Below are 14,954 nucleotides of genomic sequence, written 5' to 3' on the forward strand. Positions count from 1 at the left end.
TCATTAATGGCATTGAATGAATTGTTGACTTACTTTAGTTTTAGGAAAATAATTACATATTTTACTTTATAGTGGCTGGTACAGTTATTATTGAATTTAGTACTGGGAATTGAGGTCACATCATATTTCAATGCAAGAATATATATATGATTTCTGCACTGAAATGTAAAGCCAATGTTTCCTATAAATATAATAATACAAAATATGGGTTTTGAATGAAATGTGTTACAACTAAAATGTGTAATAAATATAAACATGAATGTACTTTATAAATGCTTCTACAAAATCCAAATAACCTGGAGATGAAATACTGGGACATTTTCCAGGCAAACTTACATAGGTACAGTCTATATGTATCACAGATAAGACATTTTCTCATTACCTTTCAAAAATGTAGTTTCATTCTAGTCTAAAAATTCTACTTATATATTATGTTACATTCTTAACTGACATTGAGGTAATCAAATTTATATTAACTTTATAAAACAAAGTATAAATTTTGATAGACAAGCCAAAAGTATCTTTCAGTTACAGCTCCAGTTGTTGACTGGGGAGGGGATGTAGGTCAGTGGTACCACACTTGCCTAGCATGTACAAGGCCCTGGATTTGATCCCTAGCACTGAAAAAAAGAAGAAAAAAAAATGACTTCAAATATTTGAATAAATGTTATCATTTTCTGGTTATATAAAAATCTAGAGATCATGTAGAAATCAAGGTATTTCTTATTTATCTTCCTGTGGAAAAAATAAAAGATTTGATATGCATTAGAAGCTGTTTTTCTTTATTTATTTCCCAGTCTCAGGTTTTCTGTTAAAGCACAGAAAGTAGATAAGACAGTATGCTTGGAAGAGGAGACCAGAGAGGTAGCTACATCTCTTTCCAGCATGTGAACACATAAGATACACTGAGAAGTCAGCAACATGGAAGAGGGCCCTCACCAGGGTCAGACTGTGCTGGCATCTTGCAAAGGGATTCATTGGAAACTCTTCCTTTTTCCCCTCCATAATCCTTTTTGTTGAAAACAGGCCCTGCCTCAAGTTCTGGTTGACTAACTGCAGGAAAATAATGTCCATTATGTGGTTCCCACCTGAAAAGAAAAACCTCTGGAAGACGAAGACCCCGTCCAGCAAAGCAAGTTCCTGGCCAGTGTTTCATTGTAACCCATTGTTTCCCATAAAAAGCCCTTTGTACCCCTGAATAAATTAATTTCTTCCTACTGATTTCTGTCTCCGGGATTTTCAGTAGCACCCTGACCTCTGGTTTCTAGTTTCCAGATGTGTGAGAAATAAATTTCTGCTGTTTTTTAGATACCCAGTCTGTGGTACTTTGTTGCAACAGTTGAAAACTAACATGGGAGCTAAAAGCAGATTTGGGGAATATTAGAACATTCAGCAATGGTCTCTAACCAAAGGTGAGCTGAAAAGATGGAAACAATTATTCATCAGGTCAGTGTACAAATTATATCGCCACAGAGAATATTATGGCAATTATGAATGACTCTATAAGTAATTTGTTTATAAATGTTTGAAGAAACCAATGTAACCTAAACACAAAGGAACCACATGGTGTTTCAAGTGGTAGAATGCCTGCTTTGCAAATATGAAGCCCTGAGTTCAAACCCCAGGCCCACCATTAAAAAAACAGAAAAAAAGAAATCAAACCTAAGAATCACATGAACTTTTTATAATTAATTCAGCAGTTTTATTGTTGTCATAACTACATACAAAGCATTCCAAAAACTTTATTTCTGTTTTGGAATTTAATAATATTAAACTGCACTATGAATTTTAGGGTACCCTGTAGTTTACCTATGGCATAATTTTCTTGGGTTATCAGTAAGGCAAGTAAATAATTGTACATCTTGTCAGAATAAAGATTTTTAATATAAAAGGAAATAATTTTCTATTGTAGAACCACAGATTTAAGTAGGAACACAATACTGTCATAATGGGACTTAGAAAAATCAATATCCATTTATGTCCTACAATCATATTTAGCAAACTACCTTTTTGTCCTAATCTTTTTCACTAACATGACCAAAAGCAATGCCACTCCCACAACACACCATAGAGAGTAGATTCTGTTCTCCAGTATAAATATTCTGGAAAAGGAAATGTCTGGTACCAAGTCTGGTGATACAGGCATAAGATAAGGCTGAAATCTCTTACATTCAAAAGTAAGATTTTAGAATTGGCAGAATGATCTATTCAATAAATAATGCTGAGGCTGGATAGCTATGTGCAAAAGAAAGAAAGAAAGATAGAGAAAGGGAGAAAGTTGGGAAGGAAGGAAGGAAGGAAGATCTGTACCTCACACCAAATACAAAAAATTAACCCAGAATGGATCGTAGAGCTGAATATAAGTGCTAAGACTGCAAAATCCTGGGCTGAGGATGTAACAAAACCCTGGGCTCAAACTGCAGCACTGAAAAAAAGAAAAGGAAAAGAAAAAGAAAAACTACAAACCATTAGAAGTTAACATAGCATTAGTTTTCAGGACCTTATATTAGGCAGTTGCTACTGACATATGACACCAAATAACTAAGAGACAACAGAAAAAAATAGTAAGCTGTACTTTGTTAAAAAAAAAAGTGTGCCTTAAAGGACACCATCAGAAAAGTAAAAATAAATCCCACAGTATAGAAGAAAATATGTACAAATCATATAGCTGATAATGATCCAGTATCTATGATATATAAGGAATTCTTACAATTCAATAATAGTCAAATAGCCAAATTTTTTTAAAGTGAGTAAAAAACAGAATAAATCTTTCTCCAAAAAAAGATATAGATATGAACAATAAGCATAACTTATAGTGACCCAAAAGCAGAAATGACCTAAATGTCTATCAACTGACAAAGAAATAGGAATAAATTGCTGTCCCTCTTCCCTTTCTTGGTGTAGGCATCTCACTCAGGGATATATTGGATAAAGAAGGCATGCTGGAATAACTTTATTGTTCCTGAATTGAGCAATATGATTATTTCCTATTACATGTACTGCCCTGTGTGTCTATCATAATACAGGGAAGCCAGCCACGGGTACCATTTAGTACCTCACTGGAATGGTAGGATTCTTCACCCAACTGAAAATTGACAGCATTGACCTTTTCTAGGCAATATAATCTCTAGTTGTAGGACACTTATTCTCTGGGTGGCCTTAGACTTGCCCCAAGTCACAGGTACTTCATATAGACCAGAAAGCCTAGAAAAACAAATGGCGTTACTTTGAATGAGGACTACAACAAAGTCTTGAAAAACTAAATGAAGATGCAGAAAAAATTAACCCTAGTCCTAGCAGTATAATCAAGAAACACAGTAGGCTAGTACTGACTGTTGAATTCCCAGACTTTTCTTGATACTGTTTGAGGTTGATGCTACTTAGCAAAGATGGTCTTTCTCTACCTTTCACATTATTTCTTTCAGGTGCCTCTTATATCACAATCCTGAGAACAGTGTTTATGAGAGAGAGAGAGAGAGAGACATTAATAACACAGAGATTGATAAGGAAATCAGCCTATATCTATAATGAAAATACTTCTATTTATTTTTCTTAAAATCAACCAGAATTACCCTTAATATTTTACTCCAATATCTTCATGAACTTTTCACAGTCTTTCAACTTAATACACCTTTTGTCTTTCTTAGCATGTGCTATGACTTCCCTGGGTTTTAAATGTATACTTGATATCTTTTGAAATGTATATGATTTTTTCCCCTTGAACTACAGTAGATTCTGTGTTAGAAACTGAAATAACCACTCCATTCCATTACAACTTCATAGAAATAAAATGCTATAACCATGTTCAAATAGGAAATTGAGGTTTACACAGGTTATATGATTTTCCAAAACTGTTCAATGATCAAAGTAAGTTTTTTTGTAAAACTCCACTTTTTTTTTTTTTGGCCATATAACTAGAAAAGTTTTTTAGGTTTTGTGTGTGTGTGTGTGTGTGTGTGTGTGTGAGAGAGAGAGAGAGAGAGAGAGAGAGAGAGACAGAGAGAGACAGAGAGAGAGAAGAGAGAACATAATGCATACAAAGACCTTTCTCTATCATGAATCAAAAATAGTTCCTAGAGTTAGGGAGCATCTTGCATTGACTTATAAATAAAAGGAACCATGAAACTGATTTAAGAATTGAAGTAAAGTGTTTCTTTGTTTCTGGCTGGTATTTGTTGGTCTCATTCCTTCCTTCACATAGATCTTAAATGAACAATGAAAGCCATACAATATTTCCTGAGAATGTGGACTTTTTTCCATAAAGACAGCCTCCATAAAATTGCAATCAATCACATCCAGCATAACCTAGCCATCCCACCATGGTGTATTTTTGTTCATAGCACTATCACTGCCTGCCACAACTTGGATCTTGAATGTCCCCCAAAGGCCCATGTGTTAAATGCCTGGTCCCCAAGGTGGAGCTACTGAGAAGTGGTAAAGCCTTTAAAATGTAAAGCTTAAATGGAAGGTCCTTAGGTCATTGTGAGTATGGTCTTGAAGGGATTAGTGAGACCCAGTTACCTTCCTCTTTTTTTTTTTTTTTTTTTACTTCCCGGGTCATGGAGTGAGCAGTTTTGCTCCCCCACCCACTCCTGCCATATAGGCCCAAAGCCATAGAGCCAATGGCTCCAAAACTGACAGTCAAAACAAACATTTTCTCTTCATAAGTTTCTGACGTTTTGTTATAGTGATGGCAAGCTAACGAACATACCATCTGACATTTCAGGTCTCGTTTATTATTTGTTTAGATGACTATTTCCAGCTTGAGGATAAGTTCCTGATGGTCAAGAGTACTAATCTTTATTTTTAGAGCATATCACAGTGTGTGACACAGAGTTTGTGGTAGATAAATGCACTTTGATTCAAATTCCATATTTCTGCCTCTTGAATAATGGTAATGTCTACATGTCTCAAATGGAATCTTTTACTCTTTAAACTGGGGATAATAGTTCTTTTTTGTTCTTAACTATTTTTCTTCATGTCTGTTTGACTCACTATTCCTTTCATTGAAAATTTACTGAATTTAAATCTTATAGTTGGGAAAAAATGTACACAAAAGTGAACTGAATATAACATATAATTAATTATGTAGGTATTTTTAATCAACTGATAAATCCTAACATGGACAGTTGGAAATTAGTTTACACTTACAAGATTTGACATTTATCTTTTCTTCAGCATGCTGTACAATGATCTTTTTCTGCTTTATCAAGTCAACTTATAATTACACTCAAAAGTATAATACCATAATATTAAAGAGAAATGATTATGAATTTTTGGTTGGATGACTGTAAAAGACCAGCAGGCTATTTGGAAAAAAATGTTCTGCTTAGATTCTCATTCTATAATTTTTGAGCCAGTAGTACTATATGTTCTCTGTAATCCCATTTCTTTTAAAATGGCTTTCAGCTCCCCATCTGCTTTTTAGTGCACTGTTGATGTTAAGCATGAAGGAATGCAAACACTTGCACCATCAAAAGCAAATAGCATCTTACTACCCGGAATGCCCTGGCATGAGTTCACAAAAACAAGAGTTAACTCCTAAGAATGGCAGTGGGTAGAATCGATGGGTGGTCTTTTGAGAAAAATAGCTTAGAAGCATCAGTGAAACTGTAATTTGGTGCCTTGGTATCAGCATTTTGGTTTATGATGGCATCTTAACTGTTATATTAAAACAAAAATTCAAGAGACTCAGTGGGGAATTTTAAAGTGCAACTCAAAAATTTGAAAGCCACTATTTATTTAAACCACTGGAGTTTTGCTGGTAATTACTGACAATTGGCAAGATTGACCTGGCAGAAGTTTACTTTTAGTTGATATGACAATGTGAGTTGTATTGATGTAAAAGTAAGCCAAGACACCCAGAAACTTGATTAAAAACTACCTTAAAACAATAATATCACTAATTATAAGGACACTGTTATAACCTATAAAGAATGTTGTCTATACTGAGAATTGTTTTATACTGGCTTCTTTCCCTTATGATCATCTCAATGTCTTGAAAAGTATTAGTACCTCCAGTGGCTCTGTATGTCTCACATCCTAAAGTCAATGGATGGTATTAGTGTACATCAGCCTCATCACTGATCATATCTTCCAATTGGGTTTTGAATGAGAAGAGTTCTGCACAGACATCTTTGACATAATGACTTCAATTATTTTGGTTATATACCCAGAATTGGGATTGCTAGATGATATGGTGTTTCTAGTTTTAGTTTTCTGAGGAACTTCCATAGTGTTTTCAATATAGAATGGATTAATTTAATTTTTTGCCAACAAGGCTACACAGATTCCTTTTCTTCATGTTCTCACCAGCACTCACACTAACAGGAGTGAGAGGATAGCTCACTGTGGTTTTAATTTGTGTTTCCTTGATGATTAGCAATAGTGAAGTTTTTTTCTATATATCTTATAGCCCTTTACATGCCTTCTTTTCAGAAATGCCTATGTAGGTTCATTGCCAATTTTTAAATTGGGTTCTTTAGGTCAGGCACAGTGGCTCAAGCCTGTAATCCCAGCTATTCCAGAAGTAGAGATCAGGAGGATTGCAGTTTGGAGACCCCATCTCAACCAATGACTGGGTGCAATAGCATGTACCTGTCACTGCAGCTACATGGAGGAATCATAAATATGAGGATAACAGTCCAGGTTAGCCCTGGGCACAAAGCAAATTCCTATCTCAAAACTAGCCAACACAAAAAAGGGCTGGCAGGCAAAGTGGCTCAACTGGTAGAGCACTTTTCTAGCAAGTGTGAGGCCCTGAGTTCAAATTTCCAGTACTTCCAAAAAAACACACACTTGGGTTCTTTGTTTTCTTGTTATTAGGTCGTTTGAGTTCCTTATGTATTTTTGGATATTAGCCCCATGGTAAATGTATGGTTTACCAATATTTTCTCTGAGTCTATGGATTGTCTCTTCAGTCTATTGTTTCCTTTGCTGTGCAAAATCTTTAGAACTAAAGTCATGATGCCAAAAACATCACTGTTCACAACTGCCAAGATCTAGATGCAGCCTAGGTGTTGGTCTGTATGTATATATATATATATGATATGATTCAGATTTAAGAAAGAATATAATCTTGTCATTTCCAACAACATAGATGAACCTGAAGGCCATTATCCTAAGTAAAATAAGCCAGACACAGAAAGACAAATACTGCATGACCTCACTTCTGTGTGGAATGTTAAAAAAGTAGGACTCATAGACACAGAGAGAATGATAGTTATCAGAGGTTGGCAGTGGGGCGTGCATAAGGAAAAGACATATTTTTCAAAGGGCACAACATTTCAGTTAGAAGGAATGTTTTAATGATACTGTAAAAAAATGGTGAGTATAATAAAATAATACATTACATATCTGGAAATAAGTAAAAGAGTAGATAACACAAAAATAGATAAGAATGATTGGTGATGGACTTTTTAATTGATTTAATCATTTCATAATATTAGCATTTGTCAAAATATCATTTTGTACCCAAACATATAATATTTATCATCATAATTATTTATCATTTAAAACTAAATAAATTAAATGTTTTATTTCTTTATTAGGATATATTTGTTGTACAGGGAAGATTCATTGTGACAATTCTGAATAGGTTTACATCGTACATTGGTTAGATCATCTCTACCATCTCTACCCCTCAACCCCTCTCACCTCACTTAAACCAACTGTCAGAAGTTTCATTGTTCTATTTTGTGTAAGTATATGAAGTCCATCAACCATATTCCCTCACCTTAATCTCCTTCATTCACCTTCTCCCTTCATACAAGTACCTATTTTACAGTCCTGTCTTTGTTATTAATTTCTAAGTCAATGTTCAAAGGGGTTTCTTGATGTACCCTTGCTGTGAGTATACTTTACTGTGGTCAGTTCAACCCCTTCCATTACTCTCCCTTACCCTTTTCCTCCCACCCACCCCCATTTTTCAACAGCTTTCAATACACATCTTTATATCCTCTACTTGCACATTAACCACATCAACTCATAGTGGATAAAAGACCTTAATATAAGGCTTGAAACTTTGAAACAACTACAGGAAGTAATAGGAAATACACTGGAACATATAGGCATAGGGAAGAACTTCCTAAACAGAACTCAAAAGGCTCAGCATCTAAGAGAAAGCAGGAACAAACAGGCCTGCTTCAAACTAAAAAGCTTCTGCACAGCAAAAGAAATAGTCATTAGACTCAAGTGATAGCCCACAGAATGGGAGAAAATCTTTGCCTGCTATTCATCCAATAAGGAACTAATATCCAGAATCTATAGGGAACTCAAAAAACAACCCCAAAAGAATCAACATTCCAATGAAAAAATGGGCACATGAATAAAATAGGAAATTTTCAAAGGAAGAGATACAAATGGTCAATAAATACATGAAGAAATGTTCAAATTCCTTGGCTATAAAAGAAATGCAAATCAAAACTACACTAAGATTTCATCTCACCCCAGTTAGAATGGCTATCTTTAAGAGCAAAAACAGCAATAAATACTGGCAAGAATGTGGTAAAACAGGAGTCCTCATATACTATTGGTGAGAATGCAAATTACTGCAAACATTATAGAAGGCAGTATGGAGATTCCTCAAAAAGCTAAATACAGAACTGCCATTTGATCCAGTGATACCACTCCTGGGCATCTATCTGAAAGAACGTAAGTCAGGATACAGTGGAGACACTTGCACACTGATCTTTCTAGCAGCACAGTTCATAATGGCCAAGCTATGGTTGGAAGGATAATGATTGTCTGTTTTCTCTCATATGTGGAAGATAGATCCAAAAGATAAACAGATACACGAAAACAAGCATGATCATATGCAAAGATATATACAGAGCATGTTCGTAATAGTGGAGCTACACTATGGAGCTCAGGGAAGGAGGGAAAGGAAACGAGAATGATAGAGCATCAAAAATATCATAATCCACAACACCTGTGATGGTAGAGGATATGAGGATATGTATTGAAATTAAATATTTTTAAAGAAGAGTTCTGGGGCCTGAAGCTGGATGCCCTCAGCTTGATAAGTACAGTAAAGTTCCAGGCATATATACTAATCCAATTCCAGACACTATGATCCCATAGGGGCAGAAAAATGTGATACCTTTCCTCACTATTATACAGATCATGGAAAACACTGTTATAATGAGAGACAGGGTAATTAGAGAAAAGCAAATTTATTTAAGTCAAATTTACTTAAAGTTTTATGTGTGACAGGAGACTTCAGAAATGGAGATCAAAGACTAGGAAAAGGAATTCTGATTTCTATGACTAGCTTCAAGGGAAAAACAGAGGTAGGAGATAGGAGGACAAAAAATCAGAAGACCTTGCTCTCAAGTCCCCCTACCTCCTATAGTTCAAAGTGCTTCCACAGCAGCTCATCATAACTCAGGGTTATCATGATCTGAGCCATTCCTCTTTTCCAAAGTCATTTCCTCTCCTCTAAATGGCCTCCATTCCTCTCTCCTATGAAGAAGATTTAGGCTCCTAAATCTGACTGGGTTTTCTTTCCTGTGATGCCTTTGGGCACATAATAAATTTATATATCTTTTGTTCTGCTAATCTGCCTATCATCACTTTATTTCCCAGACTCAGTTATTGAACCCTCAGATAATAGAAGAAAAGTCTTCCCTCTTCAGTAGAGCATGTCTACAAATTACAGATTACAATTGAGAGCCTCCAGTCTTTAGAGTGAAGCTGGCCAGACAAGCTAAGGGACACTGGAGCATCACCACCAACCTCAGAGTCTAGAGGGGGAAACCTGCTATTGCAAAGTCATTCCAGAATGTGCCCCCAATGTTATCAGTTGTACTGATTTTTAAACAAAGATTTAAAATCTAAATTTAAAAATTTAAATCCCAAATTTTTATGTGAAATTGGTAACCAGTTGTTATCTTGCAAATGTTGAAATCCATATGTTGAAACCCAACCCCTGATATGGAGGTATTAGGAGGCAGAGCTTTGGGGAGGTAATTAGGTCATGAGGGAGGAGCCTCCATGAATGGGTTTATGACTTTTTAAAAGAGACTGGAGGGCTGGGGGTGGAATTCAGTGATAGAGCACATGCTCTGCATGAATTTGATCCTAGGTTTGATACCCAGCACTGAAGGGAAAAAGCAACAACAAAAAAAAGGAACTCCAAAAAGCTCAAAGTTCATCCTACCTCTCATCTAGTGAGGATACAGTGAGAAGAAAGCCATCTACGAGGAAGCCCTCACCAGACACTAAAATCTGCCAGTCCCTTGATCTTGGACTTCTCAGTCTCCATACTGTGAGAAATGTGTTTGTCATTTATATGCTACTGAGTTATAACACTTTAAAATAAAGACCCAAATGTACTAAGACATGAATCCTGGTATTTTAAAACATTATGTGGACAAACAAACATTTTGGACACTCCCATAGTCCTCCAGCTTACAACTTCAGCCTTTGATAATTCTCAGTCCTGGTTTAACGGGTACAATTCTCACATTCTATTTACCTATGCCTATTTGCAAGCAAAAGAAGTGAAGCAGTGACATAAAATGAGATTGGAGAATTAAAAATGGAAAGCACTGATAACCACCCGAAGGCACTACAAAAGTAATCCACCTAAACTAGTACTGGGACACAAGTCTCCATGAGTCTCTCATGGTTGGAGACATCAACAGTCTTTGTTGTACATAATCTGTTCAAAAATGTGTAACAAATAACTTTGGAAGACAGATATGGAAGCCCCACTCCAGCAACAGCCAGGCCTGCTAACTTCCTATTACAAAACATTCGGTTTTCCTCAACTCCTCTCACATAATGCAACCTACTACACTATTTGTGTCACTCTGTGAAAATTGTGGCACAAGGAATCAGTAATGCTGCTAAAATTATTATAAGTAATTAAGTCCATGATCTCTTCCCCAAGAATTTCATGCCTTCTGATAGCATGCCTAAAATAGTAGCAGACTAACATATTAGATTGCAAATATTGTAAAATCTCAGATTATTTACAGGTCTTCTTAATCAATATTAGTTTTTTCTTTTACTCTAAGTTCTTGCTAAAGTAGTTGCTCTGGAGTGAGCAGCATTGGGCTGAGGGCATGGCTGAAGTGGTAGAGTGCCACTTAGCAAGCATGAGGCCTTGTATTCAAACCCCAGTACCACAAAAAAAGCAAAACAAAACAAACAAGCAAATAACCAGAGAATAAAATGAGTAGCCCAGTCTTCTTCATACTGTATCTCACACTTCTCTAAGTCAACATTGTTCTCTTTTTCTTTTGAAAGTACTTTGCCTTATTCTCCATCAGTACAACTAATGAACTTCCAATCATTTCAAACACCTAAATCTCCATCTCATTGTTTGTTTTTGTTTTGTTTTATCTATTTTGGGCCTCTATCTTCAGACAATGGTGGTGCTTAACAATAAAACAAAACGACTAATAGCCTGTCAATCTATACTGCCTGGGTCTAAAACTGTTTTACTAGTTACTGGTTGTGTTAATTTAACAAGTTATTTAACCAATTCAGTTACTGAATCTATAAAAAGGGAATAATCATACTCATTAACAACCAGAATTAGCTGAGAATTAAATGAGTTTACACATGCAATGTGCTTGGACTAGTATGTAATGATTGGCGAGAATGCAATGAATGGAACCAATTATTACTTGGTTCAGTATTTCTTCAATAAATTCAGCTAAGAACTCACCTTAAATGTAGATTCCTTGTGATGTATGATCTAACTCTATCCTTGGGAAATGAAATGATAATTTAGGGCGAAGTATGTTCTTTATCAATTCAAACCTTAATAGTTTAGAAAAATATTTTGATAGTTTTTCCTTTCTGAGAACAAACACCTCATATCCCGCTTTTCTATAGATGATATAGAAGACCAAGCATCAACAGCTCTGCAGCCACATTGTAAATGTACAAATATACTATAAACTTTAAAGCAAAATGCCCAATTAACTCTTCCACAGATGACCTCGTACACTCGGGATGCCTAAATGTCATAAATACTAGAACTTTCCTTCACAATCCCAATTTAAAAAGGCCAATACACTACATCTTACTTGTCTGAGGCAAAGTTTCCCTTGGTGTTTTCACTGTGCTATGGCATTTCTCTTAATGACCTCAAACAACATCCCTTGATTTCCTGAGAGCTTTCCTATTTTTCTAAGCTGGTGATAATTAAAATAAAAATTCCAAAGGAGTAAAGCAAAAAAGGAAAAGCTACAAAAATCTGATTTGATTTTCCTACACTTCCCCCTCCCTATATCCAAGGAGCTAATCCCCTCTTAAACAGCACAATAGAACAGCTAGACATAAAGAAAGGGAGATAAAACTGGCCAGCCAGCACTTTGTTCTGGCTAATCTGAACCATTTACATAAGGGTTAGAAGGCTTGTTTTATCATTTAAACAGACTTAAAAGCCTCTTTGCAAATGAGATTTAGTTCCTACAAAAGAATGAATTCTAGCTATTTGGTGGGTTTCTGCTAGACCAGCACTGGGAGCTGACTTGGCAATAACCACAGCTACTTCTCGGCCACAGGCAGTATATGCAAAGATTGCTTCCAGCTGCCAAAACCGAAAAGCATCAAGCTGATTAAATTCTTTCCAGGAGGTGTACAGGGTAAGGGGCAGGTTAAAAGGTCAATAATATTGGATCCTAAACTCTACCTGGGCAACTTTTTTTTTTTTAAGTGCAGGTGCTTTAAAATTGGCTTTGAATATTCAGAGCCCCTTGAATCTTCCTGTGAGAGGGAACAAGAAGGGCAGACAGCAAAGGAAATTCAGAGAAAGAAAGACTCAAAGTAGTTTCAAGCTGAGAAGTGAAGACGACCTAAGCTCTTTGATTCATTATTGGTCTGAGGGCACTGGGCACCAAGGATAAACTGCAGAACTAACTCCCTTGCCAATGTTAGCACAAAGGACAATTAGAAGAATAAAGTTTTCTTAACCTTGAGGAGTACACGCTGCATTAAAAGCTTAGATTTTAAAAATCAAGATCATGTTTACATATACTATACCTATTATGTGTTTTACCTGGCACACCTTGAACAGATATTCAGTGTGACCTTGGCCTGAGGCTCAGCAGGGTGAGTAGAACGGCCTTGGTTAAATTTGCTCCCAGAAGGTACCAAGGTTGTTACTCCCTCCATCCTTAAATCATCAAGATCCTCTGCAACAACACAAACAATTACAGAGAGAAAATTAAGTCTAGTAGAATAAAGTAGAAACATGCATGTATGCAGGTGTCTGCCAGTTGTCTGTTAGGCAAAACATTATTTTATTTATCCCTTTTGAAAAAAATGTAACCTCATGCATTATTTTTCAAATCATTCGTAGATGTAATTGGAAACAAGTTATACGAGATCTATCGGAAACAAAAAGGTGATGAAACCAGACTTTTAGACCCCAGGCCCATACTCCTGGGATTCCACGGTCAATTCTGGCCACTCACCCTATACAGCAAATAAAGAAATAGCAATGGTGAAGGGCAGAGAAAGGGGATATATTACACCACCCAGGACATGCTGTGGGAAGAGGCAAAGTAAGCATTTCAGCCCATCATCTCTGGGATAGAGATAAGCTTTAGGTTTAAGTAGACAGGGAACTGGGAACAGAGCAAGAGAAGTGCACAGTTATTAAACAGTCCTGTTCACAGGGGTGTTGTGCTGGATCATTATCTCAGTTTGTTTGGGGAGGAGTTCCAGAGAAGCTGTTATGGCTGTCCTGAGGAGGTTCTGTTGTTTCTTTTCTTGGGCCAGTTTTTTTCCATTCTTCTTTGTAAGCATGTTATCAATAAATCCTGTCCCTGCTGGATTCCAAGGTGACTGCAACATGACTGCAGAGAAAACAGCTGAGAGCAAAGACAAATACAAAATGGAGGTGGGGTGCTTTTACTAAATTCACGGGTGCAAGTAAAGGGTCAGAGCTTTTCAGCAAAAGCAGTTAGGTGCAGTTTCAGTGAGAGAATGAAGATATAAAGAGACAATGGGTAGAACATATATGATGGTAGAACACAGATCCAGATCCTCTGCTTTATCCATCCAGAAAAGACATCACCTTTGCAGCAATCAGTCCCAAATGGTCAGACTCTGGTCCACGATTGCCAGCTTCCCTGAATTTTGCCTTTGCCTCCAAATCAGAGCCAAATAGATAAAGCTCAATATATTCCAAATTTAATTACATAAATCTTCCACATCTAATTATCCTGCTTCCAGCTTCCAGAAACTTCCAATCAGAATATACCTGAAACTTTCTCTGTTTCTCACTTTCAATTTCTCCTTTATGCCTGGGAAGACAACAATATACCCGGACAGTCATGCCCCAGTAGGTCACTAAAGCCGCCTCCTATTTTTCCCAGGTCGTCAGTCAAGACTTAAAAGATCTCAATTTCCCTTGTGATTCAGTTCTGACAAAATATGCACATAACCTACTTCTTTGTTCCAAGAGCATAAAAGCTGGTAGAAAGGATTCCACTTACTTTCAGCCTTAGCAAAGAAAAGCCATAATTTGAACAGACAAATTACAATTTTGCCAAAATGTAATCTATTATTAATGACATACTCTACATTAGGAAGTAAATCATTCTCTTTTGGTAGACTAAATACTAAATTCTCAGTGGGTTATTGATTGGGTAATCACAATCCCATGTTGTTTCTAGGCACATTAATAAACTTGTACGCTTTTTCTCTTGCTGATCTGCATTTCTATGAACCTTCAGAAACTAGAGAGGAGGGGGATTTCCCTTACCCCTCACACTGTCGCTAATGTAAGCTTACCTGTAGAAGATCGTTCTTTTACTTTGGTAAAAGCAGCCCAGATGACAGAAGTATTACATTTACTTGGGCTTGTTCTCTGGCTAAGGACTTCAGAGTAAATATATGTACAGGTATATATATATTTTAAAGATATATCTTTTGGATGCTTTAGAAACAAAGGTTTTCTCAACTGTTCTGAGATCTGTTAGAAGTAGATA

At 36.3% G+C, this 14,954-nt stretch overlaps 1 protein-coding gene across 1 annotated transcript in view; it reads right to left on the reverse strand.

Moving 5' to 3' along the window:
• The window catches only part of C3H8orf34 (chromosome 3 C8orf34 homolog), a 408,045-nt gene that overhangs the window by 134,596 nt on the left and 258,495 nt on the right, over nt 1–14,954 (reverse strand). The window contains 1 exon segment of the mRNA XM_074068561.1: nt 13,016–13,151. Coding sequence (XP_073924662.1) covers nt 13,016–13,151 — 136 coding nt within the window.

This window comes from Castor canadensis, chromosome 3, assembly GCF_047511655.1.
Source record: "Castor canadensis chromosome 3, mCasCan1.hap1v2, whole genome shotgun sequence".
NCBI classification, from domain to species: Eukaryota; Metazoa; Chordata; class Mammalia; order Rodentia; family Castoridae; genus Castor; species Castor canadensis.